Source organism: Budorcas taxicolor, chromosome 13 (genome assembly GCF_023091745.1).
Source record: "Budorcas taxicolor isolate Tak-1 chromosome 13, Takin1.1, whole genome shotgun sequence".
NCBI classification, from domain to species: domain Eukaryota; kingdom Metazoa; phylum Chordata; class Mammalia; order Artiodactyla; family Bovidae; genus Budorcas; species Budorcas taxicolor.
Genome location: NC_068922.1, coordinates 26,306,704 through 26,321,430, shown reverse-complemented (window position 1 = coordinate 26,321,430; position 14,727 = coordinate 26,306,704). Strand labels below are relative to the sequence as shown.

At 39.4% G+C, this 14,727-nt stretch overlaps 1 protein-coding gene across 1 annotated transcript in view; it reads right to left on the bottom strand.

Annotated features, from left to right (window-relative positions):
• MYO3A (myosin IIIA) overlaps window positions 1-14,727 on the bottom strand; it is a 157,301-nt gene that overhangs the window by 82,821 nt on the left and 59,753 nt on the right. The window contains exons 9-11 of the mRNA XM_052651153.1: window positions 5,802-5,901; window positions 3,449-3,565; window positions 5-109 (exon numbers count right to left, since the gene is read on the bottom strand). Coding sequence (XP_052507113.1) covers window positions 5-109; window positions 3,449-3,565; window positions 5,802-5,901 — 322 coding nt within the window. The remainder of the gene's footprint in view (window positions 1-4; window positions 110-3,448; window positions 3,566-5,801; window positions 5,902-14,727) is intronic.

Sequence of the window (14,727 nt, the reverse complement as noted above, 5' to 3'; positions counted from 1 at the left end):
TTACCTGATCTGAACTGTATGTTACCATAGACTGGTATCCTAAGTCAGCCATGGCAAAAATGTGAGGAGGATTGGCAGTTCTCTTTGCTCCAATATACAACTTGGAATGCTAGAAGTTAAAAAGGACATGTGTTGTAGGGCTTTGGTTTCTGTTTAAATCCTATTTTACAGATAAAGCACTAATTTTTAAAGCAACAGGTCCATCAAATACCTGCAAAGCATTACTAAACCACCAAAACATTAATACATATTACATATACACATACATGCACAAATCATGCAAAATTATGTAAAATAAAAGTTTGATATAAAACAACAGGGAAAAATGACATGATATAATATGACATAATATGGTCAGTGGTATTTAAATGAAGATTCTTTTGAAAGTGAATACCACTTCCAAAGTAGAACTTAAGATTTCCAAATGCTATAATTTATTTTATTTATCTATTTTTAAACTTTTCTTTTGGCCATGGGGCATGTGGTATCTTAGTTACCCTACCAGTGATCAAATCTTTGCTCCCTGCACTGGAAGTAGAGTCTCAACCATTGTACCACCAAGGAAGTCCCTATTCTTTAAATAAGCAATTTATAAATAAGACAATTAGGTATCACTCTGTTAACTATTTCTTAGATATAATAATGTCTGACATACAAGTACTACTTTTTTCCTTTCATATCATTTATTAATAACATACACTTTTTCATTTGATTTGCCCAAGATTCCATAGTTAATTTATAGCAGAATATGCACGCAAGCCCAAATCTTCTAAAACTTTTGTCAGTGTTCAATATGCATTATTCTTCTAACTCTTAAAATGGTAGAGACTGAGAGAATTATATATTTTCACACAAAAAAGTATATTAAGCACAGTATAAAAATAATATTCTAGAGTACTACACAAATAACTAGAAGAGTATGGACCCAACTAAAAATACAACACACACACAAAATAAATAATAAAAAGCCTAGCTTAACTCCAGAATATTAATCTATATTTAAACATTAGGGGTTGAATATTAGATAAATATATACTTAAATTCATAAAATATATCACCTGATATTAAAAATCAAAGATTGATGTACCCCATAAATGTACCCCAATGTTCATTGCAGCACTACTTACAATAGCTAGAATATTGAAGCAACCTAGATGTCCACTGGCAGATAAATGGATAAAGAAGCTGTGGTACAAATATACAATGGAATATTACTCAGCCATAAAAAGGAATGCATTTGAATCAGTTCTAATGAGGTGGAAGAACCTAGAGCTTATTATACAGAATGAAGTAAGTCAGAAGGAGAAAGATAAATATCATATCCTAACACAGATATATGGAATCCAGAAAGATGGTACTGATGAATTTATCTGCAGGGCAGCAATGGAGAAAGAGACACAGAGAACAGACTTATGGACTTACAGATTTATAAGTCTTAAGGGAGGACTTATCAGACTTATAGGGAGGGGGAAAGGAAGGTGAGATGTATGGAGAGAGTAACATGGAATTACATTACCATATGTAACATAGACAGCCAATGGGAATTTTCCATATGTCTCAAGGAACTCAAACAGGGGCTCTGTAACAGCCTGGGGGGTTGGGATGGTGAGAGAGATGGGAGAGAGTTTCAAGAGGGAGGGGGCATTATGGCTGATTCATGTTGATATTGGGCAGAAAACAAAATTCTGTAAAGCAATTGACCTTCAATTAAAAAATAAATTAATTTTAAAAAATCAACCTGTATGTCAAAAGGAATTTTTAAACTCATAATGCTGAGTTTACAGCCACTAAGTATATAGTACCTATATATACAATGTAATTTTACTTTTGATTCTCTCATACTTGATAGACATTAAATCTACACATTTTAGGCATCTGTTTATTGATATGATACTTAGTGTGAACCAGTTACCAATTACCAATAACTGAAAAGAAATAACATATCTCGCACAAAGACCACAAACTGCATCCAGATATATTTGTCTTCTCTAATTCTATATTTCAAAAATAATTATTTAACTACTGGGCTTCCCAACTGATTTGGCCACCTGATGTGAAGAACTGACTCATTGGAAAAGACCCTGATGCTGGGAAAAATTGAAGGCAGGAGAAGGGGATGACAGAGGATGTGGTGGTTGAGTGGCATCACCAACTCAATGGACATGAGTTTGAGCAAGCTCCAGGAGTTGGTGATGGACAGGGAAGCCTGGCGTGCTGCGGTCCATGGAGTCACAAACAGGTGGACATGACTGAGGGACTGAACTGAACTGGGCTTCTCAGGTGGCACTGGTGGTAAAGAACCTGCTTGCCAGTGCAGGAGACTTAAGAGACCTGGGTTTGATTCCTGGATCAGGAAGATTCCCTGGAGTAAGAAACGACAATCCACTCCAGTGTTCCTCCCTAGAGAATCCCATGGACAGAGGAGCCTGGTGGGCTGCAGTTCATGGGGTGGCTAAGAGTCAGACAAGACTGAAGCGACTTAGCACAGCACATTTAACTATTATTTATTTATCGGTGCTGCAGGGGCTGCTGAAAGCTATTTTCTGCCCAGAACCATGTGTATGTGGCCACTACTCAAAGGTTCTAAAAAGTTTTTGAAATCTGAACTTGCAGCTATTTTGGTCATTGTTGTGATCAATGATTTCTTTGGCTATCCAGCACAAACATGTGGGATATTAGTTGCCTACTCAGGGACATGTATGGATGTGAGAGTTGGACTGTGAAGAAGGCTGAGCGCCGAAGAATTGATGCTTTTGAACTGTGGTGTTGGAGAAGACTCTTGAGGTTCACTTGGACTGCAAGGAGATCCAACCAGTCCATTCTGAAGGAGATCAGCCCTGGGATTTCTTTGGAAGGACTGATGCTAAAGCTGAAACTCCAGTACTTTGGCCACCTCATGCAAAGAGCTGACTCACTGGAAAAGACTCTGATGCTGGGAGGGATTGGGGGTAGGAGGAGAAGAGGACGACAGAGGATGAGATGGCTGGATGGCATCACTGACTCAATGGACGTGAGTCTGAGTGAACTCCGGGAGTTGGTGATGGACAGGGTGGCCTGGTGTGCTGCGATTCATGGAGTGGCAAAGAGTCAGACATGACTGAGCGACTGAACTGAACTGAACTGAACTGAACTCAGGGATCAAACCCATGCTCCCTGCAGGGGAAATGCAAAGTCTTAACCACTGACCACCAGGGAAATCCCTTAATTGTTTATTCAAAGGAATAGATAAAATTTTATTCAGCATCATTTGGTGGTGGTTTAGTCGCTGTCATCTCTGACTCCTGCAACCCCATGGGCTGTAGCCTGCCAGGATCCTCTGTCCATGGGGTTCTCCAGGCAAGAATACTAGAATGGGCTGCCATTTCCTTGTCCGTCATTTAAATTAATTTAAATATCTAAAGAACATAATTTTTGTACAAAGTAAGAAAACACAAGTCACACCACATACCTCTGCCGAATAAATATCCAGACTCTGAAATGGGTTAAGAGCAATGAGTATGTCTCCCACATACATGTAGATCTGATCTCTGGAGTAACACTTCTCAAGTTGCTCTGCGACTGTATTCTATAATGAAATAAAAATAATTTCTTTCTCTTAAAAAATCATTGATGGTCAATGATCATTTTTAAAATAAATGATGACAAATAAATAAAACATCTGGAATCTGGAACAGGATCAGAAAGAAACAGATCTATTGAGAGTAAGAAGTATAACCTCAGGTCATCAACTATCTTATCCTTTGATGGGTATTTTCTTTTCTTTCAAAGGCCATAGAGGAATGTCACTGCAACCTATGTTTTCCATAGAACACATTAAGTTACAGGGATTATATATACAGAATGCTTTCAAGGAAATAAGTCAATGCAGTAGATGAAGTAAAGAGAAAGAACACTACAATAGGGGAGGGGAGATACAGTGAATGTGATTTGATTCCAAATCAAGGTTAGTCAAGGGCTCTGCGGAATGTCTTGGTCCTTCACTAAAATATTTGGCTTTGAGACAGAGTAAAAGTATAGAGAAGTAACTTCCACAGTTGATAAATCATATGAGTATATGGAATCAATTTTAATAGTGCCAGGAATCATCATTTATAATATATGACACAAAAACAAAAGCTCTTACATACTTTGGTTAAAAAAGAGACACACACAAAAAAATGCAGTTAATAGAAACAAACCCAGTGTTCAATATGTAGGCTGGCCATATGATTAACAAAGTCTTCTTTATATCCCACAAGCCTAGGAATTCACATCACTGGAAAATGTGATACACAAAGATTCATAAAGGTGTTGTCAAATCTCTGACTTGCAAATCCTATTTGATTACGAGATATTTTACGTTCTGAAGAGAGGTTATTCTGATGAAGTGCTTGAGTTGTTTATGCAACCCTAAATTTACCAAACGACTATGAATGTGAGAGTTGGACTATAAAGAAAGCTGAGCGCCGATGAATTGATGCTTTTGAACTGTGGTGCTGGAGAAGACTCTTGAGAGTCCCTTGGACTGCAAGGAGATCCAACCAGTACATCCTAAAGGAGATCAGTCCTGGGTGTTCATTGGAAGGACTGATGTTCAAGCTGAAACTCCAATACTTTGGCCGCCTGATGCGAAGAGATGACTCACTTGAAAAGACCGTGATGCTGGGAAAGATTGAGGGCAGGAGGAGAAGGGGATGACAGAGGATGAGATGGTTAGATGGCATCATCGACTCGATGGACATGAGTTTGGGTAGACTCCGAGAGTTGGTGATGGACAGGGAGGCCCGGCATGCTGGCGGTTCATGGGGTCGCAAAAAGTCGGACAAGACTGAGCAACTGAACTGAACTGAACTTCTGTTCAGAAAATGCCTCCTGATTTCTTGCATTTTTAAGCAAAATGCTCAGGTATGCCTCAAAGTATTAAAAAATAAAAATCTGTGGATCAGGCAGGATAGTGAATCCAACCTTTTACTGAAAAGGAGTCTTTTATTTTTCTAATGATGTGATTACATGAAATGAAAGGAGATGAGGAAAAAAAGGCTGAGACCATAAATTACTAGTTTGAACTTACACCTTCACAAGAGATGTGTGAAACATTTCTGAGCTCACTGGGACAAGGAGTTCCTAGTAGAATTCATTTCCTAAAAGGTGGACTCTGTGATCCCATGAGGGGTCCACAGACCATGGTAAAGATGGGTTCTTGAGGTATCTAAGAGGCTTTGGGTCCTGCCATTCAGTGTGAAACAGAAGAGAGAAAGGAGGGATTATGCCAGATGGTGGAAAGGAAAAAAAAAGTGAAAGTCAATCAGTTGTGTCCAATTCTATGTGACCTCATGGACTATAGTCCACTCCTCTGTCCATGGAATTTTCCAGGTGGAATACTGGAGTGGGTAGTCATTCCCTCCAGGGACTGAACTTGGATCTCCTGCACTGCAGGCAGATTCTTTACCATCTGAGCCATCAGAGAAGTCAGATGGTGGGGTAAAAGGCAAATGGTTTTCTGACTACAGTAAATCATTCTTTTGAGACTCCCAAAGAAACCTCACAGGAAGAACAGGACTGTGATCTAAGCAACTCAAGCTTGTGGGAACTAGCATCTTTGTGATTTGAGTATAAAACACAAGAAAAAGTTGACACCAGGCTGGGGTGATCTGGAAATGTGAGTTATGCACAGAAAAACTGAGGACAGGAGAGATGATCAGGAAACTAAAAGATAAAGAAAGCATGAAACCTACAGATGCCATTCAAAGAACCTCCTGCTCAAATCACTTCTATAAATGTTTAAAAATAGATAGGAGGCTTAATTAAATTGAGTTTCTTACCTCATCCAGAACTTCCAGGGTTGCTAAATCATCTACATCCTTGAGACTGGAAATTAAAGGTTTGCTGAAGTTACTTTTCTTGGTGTAAAGACGTTCATGTCTGAGGAACAATGAAAAGGAAAGCCTTTCTGATTTGAGAACTTATTACTGATCACACTAAAGTCAAATTTAGATACTACGAGACTAAAAAACCTCTATAAAGCTTATTTACTTAAATTTGACAGTAACAACTTACCAGAAAACAGCCTCATGTATTTTATGTTTTCTCCTCTCCACTTGGAAAATGCAACACGTCAAACTTACTTCATGGATGATCAGAGGAGTTCATTATTTCCATCAAGAGCTATCCTATATATTTCTATTTATTTTATTTATTGGCTGCATTGCACAGCATATGGGATCTTAGTTCCCTGACCAGGGATCAAATCTGTGCCTCCTGCGTTGGAAGCATTATCTTAACCGCTGGACATTCAGGTAAGTCCCTGTCCTACATGTAATATTCTTTAACATTTCCTCTAAATTCCAATGTGTGATTTAATCTGTTACAAAGTGATGAGTTCGGGAGACTTGCATTCATTAGATCTGCAGTTTTGTCTGAGGTAGTGTTAGGTCACTGGTGGTCAAGAAATGACAATTTGAAAAATTATCACTCAGCAGAATTTAAGGGAAATACAAAATAAGCCATACTGCACACTTTCAAAAGGTAAAATGCATATATATAGAAGACTGAGTTCAGGTACAAGGAAGTCTATTTTCAAAGTGAAACATTTCAGCAATTCTGATAATGGCATAAAGATCTGGATTTGACATGAGGTCTGGAGACTGGAAGAAACACAAGCTGAAATCAAGATTGCCGGGAGAAATAATCAATAACCTCAGATATGCAGATGACACCACCCTTATGGCAGAAAGTGAAGAGGAACTAAAAAGCCTCTTGATGAAAGTAAAAGTGGTGAGTGAAAAAGTGGGCTTAAAGCTCAACATTCAGAAAACAAAGATCATGGCATCTGGTCCCATCACTTCATGGGAAATAGATGGGGAAACAGTGGAAACAGTGTCAGACTTTATTTTGGGGGGCTCCAAAATCACTGCAGATGGTGACTGCAGCCATGAAATTAAAAGACGCTTACTCCTTGGAAGGAAAGTTATGACCAACCTAGACAGCATATTCAAAAGCAGAGACATTACTTTGCCAACTAAGATCCGTCTAGTCAAGGCTATGGTTTTTCCTTTTCCAGTGGTCATGTATGGATGTGAGAGTTGGACTGTGAAGAAGGCTGAGTGCCGAAGAATTCATGCTTTTCAACTGTGGTGTTGGAGAAGATGCTTGAGAGTCCCTTGGACTGCAAGGAGATCCAACCAGTCCATTCTGAAGGAGATCAGCCCTGAGATTTCTTTGGAAGGACTGATGCTGAAGCTGAAACTCCAGTACTTTGGCCACCTCATGCGAAGAGTTGACTTATTGGAAAAGACTCTGATGCTGGGAGGGATTGGGGGCAGGAGGAGAAGGGGACGACAGAGGATGAGATGGCTGGATGGCATCACTGACTCGATGGACATGAGTCTGAGTGAACTCCGGGAGTTGGTGATGGACAGGGTGGCCTGGTGTGCTACGATTCATGGGGTCGCAAAGAGTCAGACACGACTGAGCGACTGAAATGAACTGAACTGAACTGAACTGGAGACATTGCTGAGGTAAACACATGGGTCTCTTTTGATTTTTCTAGACATGAAAGCATCATTCACTTATTTAGAGTGGAAGTATATTTTCAGTATTTTTGGACAGATTGTTAAGCATTTGAATTTGCTTAACAGTAAAAGGGGAAGGAATATGTAGATTATGAAGGATAGTAAGAACCATACCATTTCTTCACCAAACTATAATGGTTTCTCAGAGAATTAGAGCTTCCCTCATAGTTCAGTTGGTAAAGAATCAGCCTGCAGTGCAGGGACCTGGGTTCAATTCCTGGGTCAGGAAGATCCCCTGGAGAAGGAAATGGCAACCCACTCCAGTATTCTTGCCTGGAGAATCCCATGGACAGAGGAGCCTGGCAAGCTACAGCCTACAGGGTCACAAGAGTCAGATAGGACTTTAGCAACTAAACCACCACCACCACCAGAGAATTAAGCCATTATTAATAATGGTCCCCCCTCTATCTATGGCCAGGTGCCCATTCTGTGCACTAGATTCCATCTCCTCTCACTCACTCAAAGTCATCACTGTCAGTGGGTCCTCTTTTACTCTTCTTGTTGTTGTTTAGCCACTATATCATATCCAACTCTTTCATGACCCCATGGACTGTAGCCTGCCAGGCTCCTCTGTCCATGGAATTTTCCAGGCAAGAATATTGGAGTGGGTTGCCATTTCCTTCTCCAGGGGAATCTTCTGTAGTATAACTTAAAAATTCCTTCATATGGAATTCATGGACCTTCAGAGGCTTGTTGCAACCTTTCCAGCACTCTTCATGACTATATACAATATTCCCTAAGATGCCCCATATTTTCAAGATCCTGTTCTTTGTTCATTTTGTTTCCTCTGCCTGGAATGAATTTCCTTCCATGTCTGGCAAAATTCTATTTATCATGCAAAGTCAGGCTTGAATATCACCCTTGCTGTGAAGCTGTTGTAGGATTTTCCAGTGAAAATGCATCACTGAGAAGAATTAGGTACATTCCCCTTCTTGCCAGACTGGGAGAAACTTGTGGGCAGAAACCAAGTATTGCATCAAGAATACAAAAGTGTAAACATACATTTGGTGGCCTGAGTTGCAATGTTGAGCCCCATTGAACCGGCGGGTGTGCAAATAATAGTATCACTTAGTGACCAGTCCTGCATCCTTCCCTGTTGATTCACATCCCAATTCTGAGAAGTCGCTGAACAGTAAAGTCAGCTTAGGCACCACCTTTCTCACCTCTTGCCCCAATGCACACGGTATTCACAGAATTTGACATGGTGATTCAGTTTTAATGGAAACTTTTACCTGAGAGTGGGGAGGCTGGCAGGCTGATATCTGGTGGGGAAAGAGGGAAAGGCATGCCTGAGACCTGGACTCAGGGACAGGCCCTGCAGCTGAAACAGAGGGAGAGAGTGGTCCAGGGTGAGGCAGGACTCCAGGCACCACAGGAAGCCAATGGAAGCTTTGAATCAAAGGGCAGAATATGGAAATGATAGGGTGGAGCAGCATGTTTTCGTAAAGTAAAAAAATCATTTAACTATACTTCAGAAATAAACATTATCACTAGATTAAAAAAAAAAGCTAAGAAAAGTTAAAATTATAGTAGTGAATGTAATGTAGAGTTATCTATTCTAAGAACTTATTATACGATAAATGTGGCATTACAAATTAGTAGAGAAAGAAAAAAATTCAAGAAATTATGCTGGAACAGCTGGTTAAAATTTTTGGAATCATGTATTTGCTTTAAGCAAAAATTAATTCCAGATGGATTTAAACTTACAGATTTAAAATGTCATCATAAAAGTCCTAGGAGAAGATGCAAAGGAACAGTTGTGTAATAATGCAGTAAGAATGGAATTTTTAAGTATGAAAAGACAAAAGAAAGAGAATTAAAAATGGAAGAAATTTGAGAAGATAATTTTAATGAGTATAATAAAAACTTAAAATTTTAATAATTGAGGAAAAGATTTGCTATATGTAGAATGGACAAAGAATTAATAAATCTAATATATCAAGAACTCTTCAAACTCAAAGAACAAACACTGAATATGAGATACCATGAGATATTAGAAGAGTGATCTTGTACTGAACAGCCACATTTTAGGCTTATTTACTTTAATTTGGGAAGATAAACTTATCATTATCATCACTTTCTAAAAAGATATTATCACCAAAAAATGTTAGAAGCTAATAACCTTACCTAGTCCAGTAATATTAAAATAACTGAATAAGGGACCTCCCAGGTGGTCCAGTGGTTAAGACTTCGCCTTTCAATGCAGGGGTTTGATCCCTATGAGTTTGATCCCTGGTTAGGGAAGTAAGGGACTTCCCAGGTGGCTCAGTGAAAGAGCCATGCAATGCAGGAGACACGGGTTTGATTCCTGGGTCAAGAAGAGCCCCTGGAGGAGGACATAGCAACCCACTCCAGTATTCTTGCAGGCTACAGTCCATAGTATCACAAACAGTTTGACACAACTAAAGTGACTGAGCATGCACAGCTGGGAAGCTAAGATCCCACATGCCTTGTGGCCAAAAAACCAAAACATAAAACGGAAGCAATACTGTAACAAATTCAATAAAGACTTTTAAGAAATGGTCCACAACAGAAAATGTTTTTAAATTTTAAAAACAAAAATAGCTGAATCACATAATCTCTGATGCCTTCCAGGCCTGGAATTCTCTATTGAATGAAGTTGGTGAATCGATAGGCATACTATGGAGCATATGGCTGACTGCTTCATTCTGAAGAGAAAATACAAAGCCATGTTCATGACTTTGAAAATCTAGGTTTTTACCATTTGTAAAGACTTCACTGGGGGAGCTGAAAGATGGCTTGGCCCTATTCTAGAGCATAACTCCTTTATTTATATTTTTTCCAGTTGAAGGATAGAGGAGCCAAGGTACATGAGGCATGGCCAACCAGGTAGCAATAACAGCCGGAAAGCCAGGGAGGAACAGAGCCTGACTGATAAACTGTTCACACTGAACTGAATTCTGAGCTGGTTATATAATCAAAACGTATTTGTGAAGCTATATAAATCCTTTCCTTTGTTTACATCATAGTATTAATGATACCAATGTTACAGTTAAGAGGCTGGGCTCTAGAATCTGAATGCTCAGATCAAATAACAAAAGAATGTGAGGATAAACAAAATGGATTATGTCTTACGAAACCTTCATTTAGAATGGGCATATGGAAATGCTTTATATATAATTGCTATTATTATTCCAACTGTGGCCCTACCACTTATTGGCCATGTGGCACTGGGCAAGGAATTTACTCTGCTTTTTCAGAAATAAAATGGAAATAATAATGACTTATTTCATATAGATATTAAAAGATTAAATGATAGAATACATGTAAAGTGATTCATACAGTGCCTGCTTTGGTTAATAAATTTTAATTATTTTACTTTTCCATTTGTGGTCATAGTCTGAGCCCTCACTGTCTTTATGTTTAATATTATTTTTCCTTTATTTTATATTTAATATTTACTTCTAAGTTATATTGAATTATAACTTTTAATTTAAGTTATATTTAATTTCTATTTCTACTTGTTTTGTATTTTGTTCTCTTCACTCTTTTTGTCCCAGAGGTGACCCTCTACCCTTTCCAAACATAAATGGTAAAAACACAATACTAAAATCAGCATGAACTGAGTAGAGAGTGAGAAAATGTGGCCCCAGGCCTTGCTGACGGAGTCCTTCTGAAGGACTCTACCGCATTAACAATTAAATCCTACATCTACCCTGATGGTAGTATCTCACAGGAATTATGCATTATATCAGCAAACAACTCTTCCTTCGTTTCTCTCCCTGGGTCACTGCAGTGCTCAGACTATAACAGTAACAGGTGCTGGAGGAAGGTGGTGGAAAGGCACACCTCGGTGTCTGCAAACCCCAGCATACTCCACCCACGACCACCTCCAACCCCAGCTCCCACTGCTTGGAGGTTTGGCACTGCTCTCGCTGAGGGCAGCTTAACTACAGAAACCTCCTGGCCACTGGGACTGCCTATTTATATTTCTCCCATGTCTGTACATCTGCACCACCAGTGTCCGCTGGACACAGCCATCACTGTGGACTGCTCCAGAAAGCACAGTCAGCACTGCTGTCAGTCACTTGGTTGGGTCCTAAACATAATAGAGACAGTGGGGCCAAAAAAACAGCAGTTTATAGCTGCGACAACAAAGTAGCACAAGTGAAGGACTCACACTTATACTCTCTCAAGCGGCAGGATTAGTTGAATCAACAATATTATCTTAATATTTCAAAAGTTACACAATGGACCACATCATAGGGTGTAAAACTGAGAAAAGACACTAAATTATATTCAGTCCAATTCTCTTTCACTTTTTAAGTATTTCTTTAAAAATTGTTTTACTATTCTTATTTTTATTTTATTTTTATTTTTTGGCCATACCTTACTGCATGTGGGATCCTAGCTCCCCAGCCAGGGATCAAACTCGCATCCCCTGTGTGGGAAGCACCTAGTTTTAACCACTGGGCCACCTAGGAAATCCCCCCTTTAATTTTAAGAATTGTGAAAAGGGAGGTCAGCAAGGGATCAGTATGAGATCTCCCTGCCTGTTCTGATTTGTCAGACTTTCCCCCACCCCAAACACACATACATAAACACAAAATATGGAGCCTATACATTTCAACGTCTACTACTGCATTTATTCAACAAAATATTTAAATTTCTGGAGCATCTATTATGTTTCAGGCACTGTTCAGAGCTGGGATAAAGCTATGAAGACAGACAAAAGTCTGTACGCATATAGAACACACATTCTGAACACCTAAAATAGTAGCTGGAATATAGTAAGTACTCAATATATGTGCAGGATGAATAAATGAATGATAATTATTTGCCAAAGGAAACTGCCTAATCTTCATCACCCTATCTTTCAAGATACTTCTACACTTTTTACCTTTTCCTTTTGCCTTCATTTTATAGAATTAATCTGCATTCTTGTTACTTTATTAAAGATTTAATTTCTGTAAGACTTGGAGAAGGCAAAGTCAGCATCCTTCCAATAAGATTTTTGTCCTCTTGTGAAAAGAGCATTCTTCCAATAAGATTTTTGTCTTCTTGTGAAAAGTACAGCTTGTTAACCAGATTATATTTCTCATTTACTCTGTATGACTGGGGAGACATAGCTTCAAACTACAAATATTTCCTTTCTATGTTGTCAAAAGGTCAGAAATACCCTCAGGGGTGGTTAGTATAGCTTCACTTGTATTTCAGTTCTACACACTGGAAAAAAGAAACAACTCTTGCTGCCGCATGTTAAATTTTTATCCTTACTATTCAGTTGTACTATTGTAATGCCACAGCTTTATTTGCTTTTACTTTGGTTAAATATTCTCTTGTAAATATCAAGCTCTATCTTCTAAGGTGATTCAGGAGCCACTGGGATAGTACAGAAATCCTTTGTTAAACAGAAATCTAATCAATGCTTTTGTTTTAATGTCCTTAGATATCTTTAAACTCCACTAACAAAGTCACAACTGGTAACACCCATGGGCACACAGGCTCTCACCAGTGTGCCCTGGAAGACTAGTTTTTATCAATCTTCAGTTTGACCCTTTTGGCCAATTGCGCAGTTTTGAAATGATGCTGAGAAAGAAGTACACCCCAGCTGGACAAGCCAGAAGAGCAGATCAGCTTTGGCGATGACTGGAGTGACAGATGTCATCAGCACCCAGCTCCAAGACACTTTCGATGGCCCTGTCCATTCACACAGCCCTTCCTCTTTTGTACATAATTATCTGGAGGCTGAAGAAAAATGTTCTCACTGGGAAATCGTGTCTATTTCTGCTGTGAATGTGACTCTTCTGTCATTATTTTAGAGTGACCTGGTTTTAGATGTTGACATCAAACTGACATCTGTGTTTGCCAAGAATGCTTGGTGATTCCCCCATCTGCCAAGAGTTCCTGACAGCTTTCTTCTTCTCACGCTTAGCTTACAGACAACCAAGAGCAGAGATGGTTTCTGTAAGTAGGATCTTGTTGTAAACACGGGGTAGCACAATTGCTTCAATGTGTAGAGTTAAGTAGCTGTATGACAAACATCAGTACAGCAAAGTGATCTGGTTCCAACAAACACAGGGACTTCCCTGGTGGTCTAGAGGCTAAGACTCCATGCCCCCAATGCAGGAGACCTGGGTTCAATCCCTTGTTGGGGAACTAGGTTCTACATGCTGCAACCAAGAGTTTAAGTGCAGCAACTAAGACCTGGAACAGCCAAATAAATATTAATAAATAAATACTTAAAAAAAAAAAAACAAGAACAAACACAGCTGATGACTTATGTTTAAGTCTGACTTTCCAAGGAATGATAACATGAAGGGTCAGGGAGAGTGTACGATTATCTTTATCACATTCATTTTTACAAGTATATAGAATATTCTTAGCTTTAAAAAAAAACTGAAATATACCAAAAAAGGTATAAAAAAATAAATCACCTGTAACTGCATCCCCAAGAGATAACCACTGGTGACATTTTGATATCGCCTTTCATTCTTTTTCACACGCTCATAATTCTTAAACAACTTGACAGGATCTCACCTTGGTGTCCTCTTCCCCTCACAGCCTGCTCTCTGGTGCCAAGGACGCATGTCCCTGCTCTGGGCAAAGGCCAGCTGTTTCGCTGGTACACCCGCTTGCTCTAGGATCACTGCCGTGACGCTCTCGTCTCTTCGGTGGCATCAACGTCTCCCTCTATCAGTGCACAAAGTGCTCTAGTATCTCTTATCTTTAAAAATAAACCTCTCCTTTGACCGTCAGTGCCTTCCAGTTACTGCCCTGTCTCTCCCCTTTTACAGCTGAGCTTCTTAAAGAGTAGTTCATATTCAGTGTCTCTCCCTCACCTCATTCCTCTCCTTAACGAGAATTCTCTTAACTGGGGCTGTCCTCCACCCCACTCTGCTGAGAGGATCTGGTTGAGGTCACTGAAGAACTTGTGTGTCCAAACTCATTATTACTCCAGTTTTTAAAAATTTCAGCACTCTTTGGCAGAACTGTTCCCTCCTCGAAACACTGGGTTTATGTAGTTCTCAACCAACCATGTTCCCCTGCTCTTCCTCCCTAAAGGGCCACAATCCTTCAATTACCTTTCCTGGCTCCTCTATCCCTGCTAAATTCCTAAATCCTCACATTCAGTGACCTCATTTGTGTCACACTACTAAATACCTTTATAAGCAAATGACAATGACTATCTCCAACATAGGCTTCTCCCCTAAAG